At 40.5% G+C, this 16,707-nt stretch overlaps 1 protein-coding gene across 1 annotated transcript in view; it reads right to left on the minus strand.

Annotated features, from left to right (window-relative positions):
* Positions 1-3,805: 3,805 nt before the first annotated feature.
* The window catches only part of XK (X-linked Kx blood group antigen, Kell and VPS13A binding protein), a 55,281-nt gene continuing 42,379 nt past the window's right edge, over positions 3,806-16,707 (minus strand). Inside the window, exon 3 of the mRNA XM_022565603.3 lies at positions 3,806-7,858. Coding sequence (XP_022421311.1) covers positions 7,032-7,858 — 827 coding nt within the window. The 3' untranslated portion in view covers positions 3,806-7,031. The remainder of the gene's footprint in view (positions 7,859-16,707) is intronic.

Here is a 16,707-nt window from a genome sequence, read left to right on the forward strand (position 1 = left end):
AATTCAAAAAGAGTCATGTACCACAATGTTCACTGCAGCTCTATTTACAATAGCCAGGACATGGAAGCAACCTAAGTGTCCATCAACAGATGAATGGATAAAGAAGATGTGGCACATATATACAATGGAATATTACTCAGCCATAAAAAGGAACGAAATGGAGTTATTTGTAGTGAGGTGGATGGACCTAGAGTCTGTCATACAGAGTGAAGTAAATCAGAAAGAGAAAAACAAATACCGTATGCTAACACTTATATATGGAATCTAAAAAAAAAAAAAGTCATGGAGAACCTAGGGACAAGACGGGAATAAAGATGCAGACCTACTAGAGAATGGACTTGAGGACACGGGAGGGGGAAGGGTAAGCTGGGACGAAGTGAGAGAGTGGCATGGACATATATACACTACCAAATGTAAAATAGGTAGCTAGTGGGAAGCAGCCGCATAGCACAGAGAGATCAGTTCGGTGCTTTGTGACCACCTAGAGGGGTGGGATAGGGAGGGTGGGAGGGAGGGAGACACAAGAGGGAAGAGATATGGGAACATATGTATATGTATAACTGATTCACTTTGTTATAAACCAGAAACTAACACACCATTGTAAAGCAATTATACTCCAATAAAGATGTTTAAAAATCTGCTGTATAAAAATAAAATAAAATTTAAAAATACATTTAAAAATAAAAGGAAAAGAGTAGACTGTAAGTACACTTGAGAAAATATTCTGTCAGTGAAAAAACTTTCTAGGGTAATAATCCCGAACAGGAAGGGATAAATTCGGAGATTGAGATTGACACATACACACTACTATATATAAAATAGATAACTAATAAGGACCTACTGTATAGCACAGGGAACTCTACTCAATACTCTGTAATGGCCTATATGGAAAAGGAATCTCAAAAAGAGTGGATATACGCATATGTATAAGAGATTCACTTTGCTGTACACCTGAAACTAACACAGCATTATAAATCAACTATATGCCAATAAAAATTAAAAGAAAATAATTCCCAACATTTTCAATTACAAAGGACGTCTTTTAAGGTGACTTCCCACATGATGGTGGTTGAATTTTTAACACCTGTTCATGGTAGGGACTGGAGGGGTGATGACGAAGTTACTTTAAATACAGTGACACTTTTAATCAGTCCTGTTCTATCACTCACAACAGCATACCCATGGGTGTGAAAGACAATTGTACAAATGTGTGCCAGACATCTCTGGATAGTGTCAAACATCCCTAGTTAGTGGAGAGAAGCACAATGCCTCTGCAGTTCTTGGAGGTCTGCAGCTCTACAGCTGGGCATCGTTGTTCTAAAAAATTCTGCCACTCCACTCAAGAAGGTCACCTTGTCAGGAGACGGCGACACCAGGGAAACAGTCTCCTCTGTACTGGGGTGGTGGTGGGGATGATCCTGAAGCACCACTCCAAAAGAGAATTTCTAAATCCTGTTTTGTTTCTTGAGTGCTATCGCTCCTGAGAACCTGACTCATTAACTGTCGAATTTAGGTAATTAAAATAGGAAGCCGACTGATAAGAAATTAAACCAGTATGCATAATACAGATATCTACGGAGGATGATATTCCCAGGGCTCTAGGAAACAGGCTAATCAGGCTTCAATCAGGAACTCATCATTCGGAGAGAGAGAATTAATTCAGGATGGGACGCAGGGAGGGAGCAAAAGCACAGGCAGAATCTCAAAATCTCTCTGGATGAATCTCTCCTTGGCAGGAGGCAAATGCTGAAACCTCACACAGGGGAGTCTGGGTGAGAAGTTTTCTGATAACCTGCTGCCAAGAGATGCTGCTGCTGCATCCTGCTGTATACTCCTCAGAGATGCTCTGGGTACCAAACCCGGCTTAAACCTGCACTGTTTTATACGTCCTTGGCCTGATAATTTCCAGAGAAACAACCACACAGAGAGGGTGACAGGGAGGCGTGAGGCATCCCCTTAGGCAGGCTTCTGCAGCAGACACACCTTCTTAGCAGGTTAGGGACCTAGTCTGATAGGGTATCTTGTGCGCTGGGAAAGAAGGGATCAGGGATGTTTCTGAATTCTCAGCTCTGTAGAAATCTCTTCTGATACGAAGTGCCTTTTTTGAAAAAGAGAAGAGGCTCAAAACATCACTCATATAGTGTAGAGTTGGTATTTCTGAGCCCTTTCCCAGCTGCAAAGATGTTCATAGAGAATACAGTCTCCTGGAAGGGGGCACTCGGAGAAATATGGTCATGGAGGAATAATATATACTGTACTTCCCTCACCCCCTTCCAAATCTTTACAAACTTGGGCCTGAACACTGTAAAATGAACTATCACAGTGGGGCAGGGGCAGGGTGTGAGCTACAGGTCCATATATTAAGCAGTCAACACTTGGTGGTTAAAATGGAGATTCATGAAAAAGAATTACCCACAGTTTGCCAGTAAACATCCCAAATTTATGCTTTTAAGCTATTAGTACTGATAACATGCATGTTTTCTCCAAACAGATTTTCAAAGTCTGCTATAGTTTTCAGAGCATTCATAGGGAAGTTAAAATTTACCCATACCTTTAAATAAAGAGAACCCATAAAAGAGGGCTGAGTAGATTCACATTGTTAGGGAAGCTTTGTGAAAACAAATGAAGTAATTGGTACAATTGTTAAATGGAATATGAACTCTAGATTAGATACTAGTATTGTATCCATGTTGAATTTCCAGAATTAGATCATCATTCTGTGGCTGTGTAAGAGAATGCCTTTGTTCAGAGCAAAAGAGAATACACGCTGAAGTATTTAGGAATAAAGGGTCAAAAGAAGGAAAGTAAGAATTATAAAGCAAACATGACAAAATATTAATAGGTGAAACTGACTGAAGGATAAATGAATTCTTCCCACTATTCCTAAGGCTCTTCTATTAGCTTGAAATTATTTCAAAATAAAACATTTACAAACACCAAGTGAAGTAATTTTACATTGACCTACTTAAACACTACACTTGTTGACCTTCAGTTTTCTCAAGGGGTTGATTTAATACCAAGAGTTCTCTTTCAAAACATTTCTCCTATAGCCAAGTCTTTCCAAATTGCAAGGTCACCTTCAGAGGAAAGGAAATTATTGCAACAATCCTTGTCTATCTCATGCTCCGAAATAACCCCTTAAATAACTGATTGTTTTTTAGATTCCACATGGAAGTGAAATAATATGGTATTTGTCTTTCTTAAACAAAAAAAACCCCTCATAGATACAGAGAACAGACTGGCGGCTGCCAGAGGGGAGGGGAGTTAGGGGGGTGGGCGAAACTGGTGGAGGGGATCAAGAGGCACAGACTTCCAGTTATAAAATAAATAAGTCATAGGATGTAATAAACAGCATGGTGATGGAATGGTAAATAGAATTACTGCAGTTATCATTTTGCAGTGTATACAAATATTGAATCATTATGTTGTACATCTGAAACTAATATAATGTTATATGTCAATTATACCTCAATAGAAAAAATAAGGCCTTTGGACATGCAGAAAAAACCTGATATTTTTTCAACCACAGATCGCCATTTACAATTTGACTATTCATTTATGTTAATATCAAGTCGCTCATTTGATATTTTATATTTCTGGATCAGTATACCACTTATGTTGGAGCAGAATTTTAGTATTGAGCAGTGCAGCTTTAACAAATGGAGTAAATGCTTATAAAACAAAATTTTCAGGTGAGGTTACAAAATCATAATTAATCACAACAAAACCATTTTCAAATTTGTTTCTAAAATAGTCCCTGAAGTCAAAAAGCCATGAAAGGACTGTATAAGGAATGAAAAGCAAGGAGAAATTGAAAAATTAATTTATTATATGAAGAAACATAAACAATATTTATTAGAGTGAATGGCTGCAGAGAAGCAGCCTGCAAAACTCACATCCGCAATGTACTGGCTGAGGAGTACTGACACATACAGTCATAACCCATAGCACTAATGTTCTAAGGAGGTTTCCAAGAAAATGCTGTATTTGACACTCAATTTTAAAGTTTATTTTTCCCATTTACAAGGCAGAAAAAATTATACCCACATTCAATTAAAGTCTAGCGGGATCAGGCATTCAAATTGTAAAGAAAAATTAACAAAAGAGGCTGCTATATCCTTTATGAAAGATGACATACAAAAATGATAAGCTCATTTGTTATCAAAAGCAATTTCTCAGATTTCAGTGGGTCTTTTTCCTCCAAGTACCATATGTTTGGGTGCTCATTTTTTTTTTTTTTTTTCGAGACGTGGGCCTCTCACTGTTGTGGTCTCTCCCGTTGTGGAGCACAGGCTCCGGACGCGCAGGCTCAGAGGCCACGGCTCACGGACCCAGCCGCTCCGCGGCATGTGGGATCGTCCCGGGCCGGGGCACGAACCCGTGTCCCCTGCATCGGCAGGCGGACTCTCAACCACTGTGCCACCAGGGAAGCCCTGGGTGCTAATTTTTATAAGCAACTGATGGTAAGAGAAAGGGCAACTGTTGAGTTCTCTCCAAGAGTAAAGGCCATTTACACTTGCCCTTCCGTAAGGCCGAAGGCCGACATATTCACTTAAGACACTCATGTGAATGATGCTACTTGTTTCTTCTCTAACGGTAAAAAAAAAACAACAAACAAACAATAACCTGTTATGGATTTGAATAACTATAAAAACAACTCCTTTAAACATGCATGGCACTTCAAAAATATTTTCAAAGCATTTTCACACCTATTATTTAATTTGTTCTTCTGACAACCTTGTGAGGTAGTCCGGGCAAGTATATCATGCAAATTTTGTGGGTGAGGAAACTGAGGCATAGAACAATTAACTAACTTGCAGGGCTGGACAGGGAGATGTCAACCTCTACACTGCACTGTCTCCAGTAATGAAGAAAGTCTAAACATATTTGATGACCTTATTTCAATATATTTCGAGGAAATACTTCACCTCCATCCAGCCAAATGATAATGAATCAGTTGGAGTATCTGTTGCAACAAGTTACGGTATGTAATTAATTAGACAAAGCACGGAGAGTTTTAAAAATTGGAATTATTACTGAAAAAGACGTTTTAACTCTCAAGATAGGAGGAAATTTGCTGGTTTGTTTGTCTTTAGGGCAACCTAGTTGTGCAGTCTGAGCTATAATTTTGCCATTTCAGAGGTATAATACAAATAATTTAAAAACAAGATTTCTCAGTTCACTATGACTTAAATTGTGGCCATGAAGAAAAAAAGCAGTGGCTTCTCTTCCCCAAAGTGACTAGGCATATATGGCCCCAAAGCAGGGGTATCTGCATATCAAGAGTTAAAGATGACAAAATGTCCAATTTAGTTACCAAACCTCTTTATCCTTTTAAATGTGGCTTATAATTGGGCTTTAGGAGTGTGACAGACCATCACTGTCAGTTTGGTTTGGGGTCACTCAATATGCTTACCTACATTCTACCTTAAAATGATTTTAAATGTATTTGAAGGCCCAGATTTTGTAGTGGTTCTTGAGACAGGCTTCCAAACAAAGGCTGGGGAAGTACCAGTCTCTCCATCCCTGGCTAATTCTGGCCACAACTCCTACTCAAACTCACCATTTTAACCTGTCCCCTGACAAACTAGCTGTTAGAAACTCGATGGGTCAGAAAGTTCAGCCATTATGAGTCCTAAGACTGTCAACCCTGATCGACCTGCAATGTCCAGCCTCGTCAGTGACGTCACCTGCTCCCAGGTGTTTCATTATCAAGGTTTTTATGGTAGAAATAATGGTACTAGATCTAGGCATTTTTCCAAGACAACTGAGGATATTCTACAAATCCTTTTATGAAAGAAATATGGTTCCAGGTCAAAGGAGAAATTATACTGAAGATAGGAGAGTGTAGGAGGATAAAATTGAAGTTCTTATTCAAATTGACTCATAATCATACCAAATCAAAATGCATTCAGTTAAAGATAAAAATCTTCTGGTCATGTTAGCTGTTTGCAAAATTTAAGTTTCTGAAGTCAACATCTAACTGAAGGTGGGGAACCCTTTTCCTTCAAATAATGAAAATTAAAATGGCCTATATACATATGCTAGGTGAGAAATTTCTGTGTTTTCTAGAAGAACTTAGGTTAACCAAGGTAACTCTTGTCTAAAACTTTCCTGACAGGCAAGGAAGAGGTGGAGTAAAGACTATGGGTTTTATTTTCTTCTTTCCTAAGAAGGCAAATCCTAGCAAATTCTACTAGAAATTTCCCAGAACTGTAAGACAGGACTGAACCTTGATGAGGTTAAGCCTACCTTCTAACAGATTCATCTTAAACCATCACAAGAAGGTAAGAACTCTGCTTATAAAAGCCTACAATCACTTTGATATTTTAACAACCTTCTTGATCCAGAATTTCTTCAACATATTGAAGGAACACAACTTTTCTAAAATTCTAGGGCTTCCATAACCAAATTTAGAATTCAATTTTGAATCCATGGATCCTTGAGAATAAAGTCTCCAAGGCTGCTACAGTTGGTTGTGTACAAAGAGCCCTAATGAGATGAAAATGGAACATCTGTCTATTCAAAAACCAAACTTGAACAGCCCTCTCTGAAAACTCTGACAGGACTGTTGTGGCTGATGGCAAAACCCCAGTAACCATCTGTGGTCATCAGATAACTCTTGGGTGAAAACTACGTTCAGGGATAATAAAACATTAGGCTACCTAGACCAGCAGTCCAGAAAACTAGAAAACAAGTAAGCCCCTGCCCTCATTCTACCTGATGGATCTAACCAGCCCAACTCAGATATCATGGGTACTTTGTCAATGAAAAGGCCAGTAACGTCTGGGAGAACATGGTCAGCTGTGAATGGTGGTGCCTTAGGCTGCCCCTGCAACACTCAGGGGTTTCCCTGGCTTCTCTCCATGGTTCCAACATGCCCACCCAAGAGCTCTCCGAAGGGGAGAGACTCACAAGGAGTTGAGAGATAACTTCCTGCTTTGTTAACTGCGCAGGGCCCATCACTTGTATGAAGAACAGGGATCAACCCAGCAAACAATACATCTGTGCCTCAAGAGACTCAGGTCCCATTAAGCAGAAAAGAGCTCATCGGCATTTAAGATCTGGCTGGGCATAGAACTTATTTTACTGCTACAAGGGGTTTCCTCTCTGTCTGCGGATGACCTTAGATCCGTCTTTTCTGCAGACTCGGAGGATTTCCGCCGCCTGCAGTCACAGCAAGCACACTTTAGCCACTCCTGAAAGCTTTCAGAAACACTAGAGGAAAAGAGCTTTTTGCAAGGGTGGAAGAATTGATAGAACACGATCATGAATAGAATGGCCGTGCAGTACCCGATGAGCAACTGCAGGATCAGCAGGGGTGCGCACACATACATGTAGATGTCAGTCTTGTAAAGATACCACATGAGGAGGAGGAAGGCGTTCTCGATGAATCTCAACATGTAGTACACCAGCAGCTGGTACCAGTTCTGGGACTTGCTGATGAGGTCGGGGTTGTTGATTTTCAGCTGTACCGCTGACCAGCAGAACATGTTGATCCCGGCGTAGAGTAAGGTGAGGAAGCACAGCACGATGGTGGTGCCCACCCGACTGAGGGCCTTCTCGATGTTCTCAGGGAAGGGGGAGCCACTGCACCAGAAGAGGATCCAGGGGTAGAAGAGGAAGCTGAGGAAGTTGAGGAGTATGTCTATCACCACCCAGGTCTTCAGAACAGAGGTAAAGAGGACCAGGACAATGACTCGAGTGGCAATCTCAAAGCTCCTCCAGAGGAAGATACAGACATAGGCCAGGGGCTTCACTTTGACATCATATTCATCGTATTTGATCTTGATGGCGAGGATGTTACAGCGCAAGGCTCCATACACGATGGACAATAGGGAGAGGACCATGAAGAGACCTGAGGAGAGAAGAGAAAGAGCGCTCTCAAGTCTCACCTACACCAAGAATCCTACTGTGGTGGCCGCTGGCAGTCCTCTACCCATATTCCTTGGACCCCTCTGTTTCATGTGCACGGGCTGGCTTCCAGCTATCAGCGTCTGCTCACTGCACCTGAGGGCTTTTCCCAGGGTTGCAGAAGCCTGCTGTGCCCAGGTGCTGGGCAGGCTGAAGTGCCCAGGAATTAATACCCCTGGGAGAGCCCTTCAACACCCCAATCCTAGCCCTGAGAAGAGCTGGAATATAAGGAGCCCAGTTCCCCTACCGTTTGGGTAGAATAACTCGGAGGTGTGTGTTCTATACTGTTTACCGGTGTTTCCTCATAAGATTACTTTCTAGTCACCCACGGTGACCGTTGTCTAGTAACGTTGTTACCTTTATTGGCCGCCTTCCCTTCCCTGTCTCACTTCCCTTCTCCCACACTTCTTATACCTTCCTCCAGACAGACATGCACTCAAATGCTTGTCTCAGGGTCTGCTTCAGGGTCAACTGAGACTAAAACACCTTTCAGACCCCATCTGCTCTGTCTGAATATGTGGAGTCCTTTACATGGTGCGTTTTGTTTCCTCAATCAGCTTACAAGCTCCTGAGGAGTCACGAGTGACCATGTCTGATATTTCTTCTTGATACCCTCAACATATACCAGTGTAGAAACTGAAACAGAAAGCACTCAATAATAAATTGTTCATGAGTTCCTCTCTATCTGCAGGACCTTTTAAATTTATATACTGACTATAGATTGCTCACTTTTCTTTGCTCTTCAGTTATATTCTTAAATTCCATACCGTGCTGAAGAAATGAGAACCTCACTGCTACTGAGTCAATCTGTCTTGGTCTAAAAGGCCTTAATGTTTCAAGAGGTCTCAACTCTAGCTGTTTATTTCGTAAAATGGCTGATGGCTAATGGGTTTACCCGGTTTATACCGAGCAGCAGTGTTAGGGGACAAGATGTGGCTCATTTGAATGGAGCATGGTACTATGTTTCAGAGCATGACACTGCTGGCTGTGCGTTCTATTATCTAAAAAATGTACTGCCAACCCACGAGCACAGACTGTGTGGTCGAATCTGAAATACAATCACTTACTGCAGGCTGCCACGACCTCCAAATATTGGAGCAGGGAGGAACCGAGAGTCTGGCTGGGTTCTGTTTTCTTGCCCATAAAATTGAGATAATACCTTCCATGCCTACCTCCAATGTACATATAACAAAATTGTTTTTACTTATAATTTAAAATGCATGGGAATAAAGGGTTCATTTTCTTATTTAAGTTCTGAATCAATGGAAGACATCTACATTTGATGGGCATAAAAACTCGGAAGCTTGGGTAGTTAGTTGCCTGGGAGAAGCTCAGTTTTACTCAAAGCATCAACTCCTCTCATAGTCTTTTGGCACTGATTTAAATCATCGATCTCATTCTCTGGAAAGACTGCCATGTACTAATCAAATTTAAAAGATAGCAATACTATCACAGGAGTAGCTGGGAAGTAATTGGACTGAATTATTTTTTCTGAGAGGCTAGTTCAATGGAGCATTATAAAGCAGTACATATTGCTGATACACTGTTTGTTTTTATTGAAATACAGTTGATTTACAATGTTCTGTTAATTTCTGCTGTACAGCAAAGTGACTCAGTTACACATATACATTCTTTTTTATATTCTTTTCCATTATGGTTTACCCCAGGTGATATACTTTTATATGTATGGTTACACATTTCTACAGACCTTAAGAATCTAGTATTGGATCCTTTTCTTTTAGTCCTTCAGTGTTCTCTACTACAAGAAAAATAACTTCAAATGTAGAATATGAGCTAAGTGTAAATTATCATATAAATTATGTATTCATACACATGCAGTATTTACACTGTTATATTTACGGTACTTCATCTCCAAGTTACTCATTACTTTTAACAATGCAATGACCCAAACCATTTTTTAACCATCTATCCATTTTTCTCGTTAGGTCAATTATTTCCAAATTATGTTTTTTTCCTCCATCAGGAGAGTTAGCCAATTATTACCCAATTGCTGCTTAGTAGGAATTAACTGCTAAGGCCTTCTGAGAATGCAAAGAGATGACTGTGAAATCACTAACTTCAATTATCATTCCCAATGTTGGGTGTTCCCTGCTCCCCTAGAAAGGGGCCAGGAAGAGAGATATACTTGGGAGACAAGAAGCTTGAACAAAATGCTTGGAATGTATATTTCTACCTCTAGAGTTAAGCTGTTATCTAATGAATGGCTAGGATGATATTTATGCAAATATCTACTTATTGAGACTTAAATGGAGAAACGTTCCTGACATCATTTCCCAACCTTCTCTTCCCACAGTCAAAACAACACGGGATCCGTTGGTGGTCCTGACCTTTTAAGTGGCATGTCATAGAAGTCTAACAGCCCCTAATAATCTTTTTTTCTAAACATCTTTATTGGGGTATAATTGCCTTAAAATGGTGTGTTACTTTCTGCTTTATAACGAAGTGAATCAGCTATACATATACACACATCCCCATATCTCCTCTCTCTTGCATCTCCCTCCCACCCTCCCTGTCCCACCCCTCTAGGTGGTCACAAAGCACCAAGCTGATCTCCCTGTGCTATGCGGCTGCTTCCCACTAGCTATCTAGTTTACATTTGGTAGTGTATATATGTCCATGCCACTTGCTCACTTTGTCACAGCTTACCCTTCCCCCTCCCCACCTCCTCAAGTCCATTCTCTATGTCTGCGTCTTTATTCCTGTCCTGTCCCTAGATTCATCAGAACCTTTTTTTTTTTTAGATTCCATATATATGTGTTAGCATACAGTATTGGTTTTTCTCTTTTTGACTTACATCACTCTGTATGACAGACTCTAGGTCCATCCAACTCACTACAAATAAGTTAATTTTGTTTCTTTTAATGGCTGAGTAATACTCCATTGTATATATGTGCCACATCTTTATCCATTCATCTGTCGCTGGACTTCAGGTTGTTTCCATGTCCTGGCAATTGTAAATAGTGCTGCAATGAACATTGTGGCACATGACTCTTTTTGAATTATGGTTTTCTCAGGGTATATGCCCAGGAGTGGGATTGCTGGGTCATATGGTAGTTCTATATTTAGTTTTTTAAGGGACCTCCATACTGTTCTCCATAGTGGCTGTATCAATTTACATTCCCACCAACAGTGCAAGAGGGTTCCCTTTTCTCCACACCTTCTCCAGCATTTATTGTTTGTAGATTTTTTGATGATGGCCATTCTGATTGGTGTGAGATGATGTCTCGTTGTAGTTTTGATTTGCATTTCTCTAATGATTAGAGATGTTGAGCATCCTTTCATGTGTTTGTTGGCAGTCTGTATATCTTCTTTGCACAAATGTCTATTTAGGACATCTGCCCATTTTTGGATTGGGTTGTTTGTTTTTTTGATATTGAGCTGCATGAGCTGCTTGTATATTTTGGAGATTAATCCTCTGTCAGTTGCTTCGTTTGCAAATATTTTCTCCCATTCTGAGGGTTGTCTTTTCATCTTGTTTATAGTTTCCTTTGCTGTGCAAAAGCTTTTAAGTTTCATTAGGTCCCATTTATTTTTGTTTTTATTCCATTTTTCTAGGAGGTGGGTCAAAAAGGATCTTGCTGTGATTTATGTCATAGAGTGTTCTGACTAGGTTTTCCTCTACAAGTTTTATAGTGTCTGGTCTTACATTTAGGTCTTTAATCCATTTTGAGCTTATTTTTGTGTATGGTGTTTGGAAGTGTTCTAATTTCATTCTTTTACATGTAGCTGTCCAGTTTTCCCAGTGCCACTTATTGAAGAGGCTCTTTTTTCTCCATTGTGTATTCTTGCCTCCTTTATCAAAGATAAGTTGACCATATGTGTGTGGGTTTATCTCTGGGCTTTCTATCGTGTTCCATTGATCTATATTTCTGTTTTTGTGCCAGTACCATACTGTCTTGATTACTATAGCTTTGTAATACAGTCTGAAGTCAGAGAGCCTGATTCCTCCAGCTCCGTTTTTCTTTCTCAAGATTGCTTTGGCTATTCGGAGTCTTTTGTGTTTCCATACAAATTGTGAAATTTTTTGTTCTAGTTCTGTGAAAAATACCATTGGTAGTTTGATAGGGATTGCACTGGACCTGTAGATTGCTTTGGGTAGTACAGTCATTTTCACAATGTTGATTCCTTCAGTCCAAGAACATGGTATATCTCTCCATCTGTTTGTATCATCTTTAATTTCTTTCATCAGTGTCTTATAGTTTTCTGCATACAGGTCTTTATCTCCCTAGGTAGGTTTATCCCTAGGTTTTTTTTTTTTTTTTTTTTGCGGTACGTGGGCCTCTCACTGTTGTGGCCTCTTACGTTGTGGAGCACAGGCTCCGGACGCGCAGGCTCAGCGGCCATGGCTCACGGGCCCAGCCGCTCCGCGGCACGTGGGATCTTCCCGGACCGGGGCACGAACCCGTGTACCCTGCATCGGCAGGCAGACTCTCAACCACTGCGCCACCAGGGAAGCCCTATTTCTAGGTATTTTTTTCCTTTTGTTGCAATGGTAAATGCGAGTGTTTCCTTAATTTCCCTTTCAGATTTTTCATCATTAGTGTATAGGAACCCAAGAGATTTCTGTGCATTAATTTTGTATCCTGCTACTTTTCATATTCTCATTTCCTATGTGAGTGTGTGGAGTGGAGGGGCGAGGTCGGAGGGCATTTTGCTGTTTCTATCTTTTATTAGAAGGTAAGACATCACTTTGGGTAAAGCTAAAAGGAAGGCTTTGGCAATATTCCAAACCCCTGCCACACTTACAAAGCTTCTTCCCATGCAATTCCAGCCAAACGAACTCCTTCCAAAGGAACTCTTCCTATTTCACAGAGAAATTAATTGTTATTAGGAATGAATTTGCTAATTTCCTGACTTGACTTCAAGACCCTAATCTTTGTGTTAAGTGGTGGAGAACATTTTATTCCTCAGGATTCCTCTTCGGAGGGGAATTCTATTTGTAGGACAAGGCAAGCACTTTCTCTGTGGCTTATCCTAGCATTCATTATAATAGCCTCTCAATTTTTTGTATGTAGGAAAATTTCTATTGATATAATAATAATGCTAAAAGGAAGAAAGGAGGGAGGGAAGGAAGGAGGGAGGGGAGAGAGGGAGGGAGGGAGGGAAGGGGGAAGGGAAGGAGAAAGGAAAGAGGAAGAAAAAAAAAGGGTGAGGGAGGACCCTTCCCTTTACCTGACACTCCTTTCTGTCTACTGCCACACTCTCTTTCACACTTTTCCTCAACCCTCTTACCACTAATCAAAACACTCGTTTTCCAATCCTCAACTCCTTGCAGTCTGGATTCTAGTCTTGCTCCTTCCTCATCTCTCTGCAACATTTGACATTGTTCATTCCCACTTTCTTGAAACTTCTTCTGTGGAAGTGATCGTATCATTTTCTCCTAATCATTCTCTCACTTTTCTTGCAGTCCCTTCTCAATTTCATTCATAGGCACATCTTTCTCTTCTACTCAGGAACCATGGTTTTATTTTTCTCCTTCCTACCAGATTTCTCTTCCAAGGTATCTTTATAGGTGCCTCAAAACAAAACAAAGCACAAAACAAAACTTATATTTCCTTGAAAATCTCCTCTTACATTCCCTCTAGCAGCTCACAACACCATCAGTCCAGATCATTCTATCCAGAAATTTACATGTTAACTAGGACTTTTCACTTTCCTCTCCCATCCCACTCAAATAGATCTCTAAGCTCTCGTTACTCAGTGTGGCTCATGGATCAGAAGCACTGACACTGACTGGGGGTCAATGAAGTGCTCTAGCTTAGACCCTGAGATTCTGAGTCAGAATCTCTATTTTAACACGATTTTCCATTTTTCTCAGGCTTTAATGTATGACCATTAAAGTCTGAGAAGTACTGCTCTAAGTTCATTTCTTCCTCCCTTTCTGGCTGTGTCCCTTGTTAACTCTCATAATGGCTCTTACCACAGGGTCCTAACTCATTTGTTTCTCTGCCACCAGCCTTCCTCTCCTCTTCGTCTGCCTGGATAAACCCTACTTGTTCTTCAAGGTTCAGTTAAAGTGTTACCGCCTCAACGATGCCTTTTCTCGGCCTTTATTCAACTATATTTATTCAGTTGTGCTAAATGCTTCCAAGACTCTTCTAAGCTCAGTTAACTGCCACTCTACTGGGAACTCACAGTCACTTAATGCATACGTCTCTTTCCTCACTTAGTACCTTTGGTTTAGTGCAATCTCCTAGAGGTAGCTACTGTTTCATACAGATTTTTATTACAGCACCTAGCACAGTGACTGGCACAAAGTTGGTAACTGATATGTCTGTTGAATAATCTGTATGTCTGTTGTACAATCTGTGACCTGCCCTTTTTTTTTTTTTTTAACCACTGAATGAGTAATTGAAGCTCCAAATCTCTCACAGACACGACTGAAGTGAGCCATGAGAACTCTCAAAGCCCCTTCCCAGATGGTGACTTCTGGGGTTATGGGCTTCCTATGCAAATACATCTGCTTTATGTGCCTTTCTCAGTCAAGAAGTTGCACGTGTTTCCAGCACTTCCAGAGAAATAGGATCCAAATTAGAAAAGGTCTTTGAGATTTAAGTTTACACTCTAAAAAAAAACTCTTCTAGGTACATGAGAGGCTTGCAAAGCAGGGAGATTTAGGAACAGTGCAGTACTTTCTGACCACAGGAATAATTAAGGACGGTAAGTCCTGCTTCAGGATGTTGGGCCCAGCCAGGATTAAGACAAGTCTGGATTATCTCAGCAGTGTTATCTTCCTGGTCAGTTATCCAGATCACTGCTCTTGCTGGATTCCATGACTTACTCTTACTTGAGTTACCTTTGACCATGTATTACAGGACCCAGGGTTCTGCTTTAATTCCACCCCAGGCCCTGACAACTGGTCAGCAAACTTTTTTTTTTTAACATCTTTATTGGAGTATAATTGCTTTACAGTGCTGTGTTAATTTCTGCTTTATAACAAAGTGAATCAGCTATACGTATACATATATCCCCATATCCCCTCCCTCTTGCGTCTTCTTCCCACCCTCCCTATCCCACCCCTCTAGGTGGTCACAAAGCACCGAGCTGATCTCCCTGTGCTATGCGGCTGCTTCCCACCAGCTATCTATTTTACACTTGGTAGTGTATATATGTCCATGCCACTCTCTCACTTCGTCCCAGCTTACCCTTCCCCCTCCCCATGTCCTCAAGTCCATTCTGTACGTCTGCGTCAGCAAACTGTTAATGAAGAGAGTGAAAATGAGAGAGATTGTCATCACCATGAGCTTGTACCCACATCTGTCACCTTCTCTCCCCAGTTGCTATCATAAATATTGCTTTGGTCCTTTATTGTAACAGCTTTATTGAGACATAATTCGCATACCATACAATTCACAATTTAAAGTGTACAATTCAATGTTTCTTTTTTGTTAACAATAATTTTATTATCACAGTTATTACTGAACAATTATGATGTCCCCAACACCACGCACTTTACATATATGATCACATTTAATCCTTATCAGTTGGTTCTAGTTTATACCCATTTTCCAGATGAGAAAGATGAGGTTAAATAGCTTTCCCAATGTCATACAGCTAGTAAGTGGTCATGCTTGGATTCAAATTGAGAACTGTTTGTCTCTAAACTCTTTCTTTTTTAGTTGGAGTATAGTTGCTTTACAATGTTGTGCTAGTTTCTGCGGTACAGCAAAGTGAATCAGCTATACATATACATATATCCCCTCTTTTTTGGATTTCCTTCCTGTTTAGGTCACCATAGAGAACTGAGTAGAGTTCCCTAAGGAGGCAAGAAAATACAAGGGAGAAAAGACAGTCTCTTCAATAAGTGGTGCTGGGAAAACTGGACAGCTACATGTAAAAGTATGAAATTAGAACACTCCTTAACACCACACACAAAAATAAACTTAAAATGGACTAAAGACCTAAATGTAAGGCCAGACCCTATAAAACTCTTAGAGGAAAACCTAGGCAGAACACTCTTTGACATAAATCACAGCAAGATCCTTTTTGACCCACCTCCTACAGAAATGGAAATAAAAACAAAAATAAACAAATGGGACCTAATGAAACTTAAAAGCTTTTGCACAGCAAAGGAAACCATAAACAAGATGAAAAAACAAACCTCAGAATGGGAGAAAATATTTTCAATGTTTCTCTAAAAGCAGATTCGCAGATATCTACTTTTAGTACATTGCATCACCAGAGTCACATTTAGTACGTTTTCATCACTTCAAAAAGAAACCCTGCACACTTTAGCTCTTATTCCTCTACCCCCCTCCCCCACCCAGTCCTAAGCAACCACTAACTACTTTCTGTCTCTATAGATTTCCCTATCCTGGACTTCTGTATGAATGAAACCATATAATGTGTGGTCTTTTGTGACTGGTTTCTTTCACTTAGCATAACATTTTCAACACATCTATCTTGTAGCATGCATCAGTCCTTCATTTCATTTCATGGTCAAATAATATTCCATTGTATGGATATACTACCTTTTGCTTATCCATTCATCAGCTGATGAAAATTTGGGTTGTTTCCACCTTCTGGCTATTGTGAATAGTGCTTCTACAAACATTTGCGTGTGATTTTTTTTTTTTTTTAATTTGGCTGCATTGGGTCTTCGTTGCTGCACATGGGCTTTCTCTAGCTGTGGCGAGCAGGGGCTACTCTTGGTTGTGGTGCGTGGGCTTCTCATTGCAGTGGCTTCTCTTGTTGCGGAACACGGGCTCTAGGCACGTGAGCTTCAGTAGTTGTGGCTCACGGGCTGTACAGTGCAGGCTCAGTAGCTGTGGC

This window comes from Delphinapterus leucas, chromosome X, assembly GCF_059928025.1.
Source record: "Delphinapterus leucas isolate spDelLeu-1000000601 "Yukka" chromosome X, BTC_Dleu_Yukka2, whole genome shotgun sequence".
Lineage (NCBI taxonomy): Eukaryota > Metazoa > Chordata > Mammalia > Artiodactyla > Monodontidae > Delphinapterus > Delphinapterus leucas.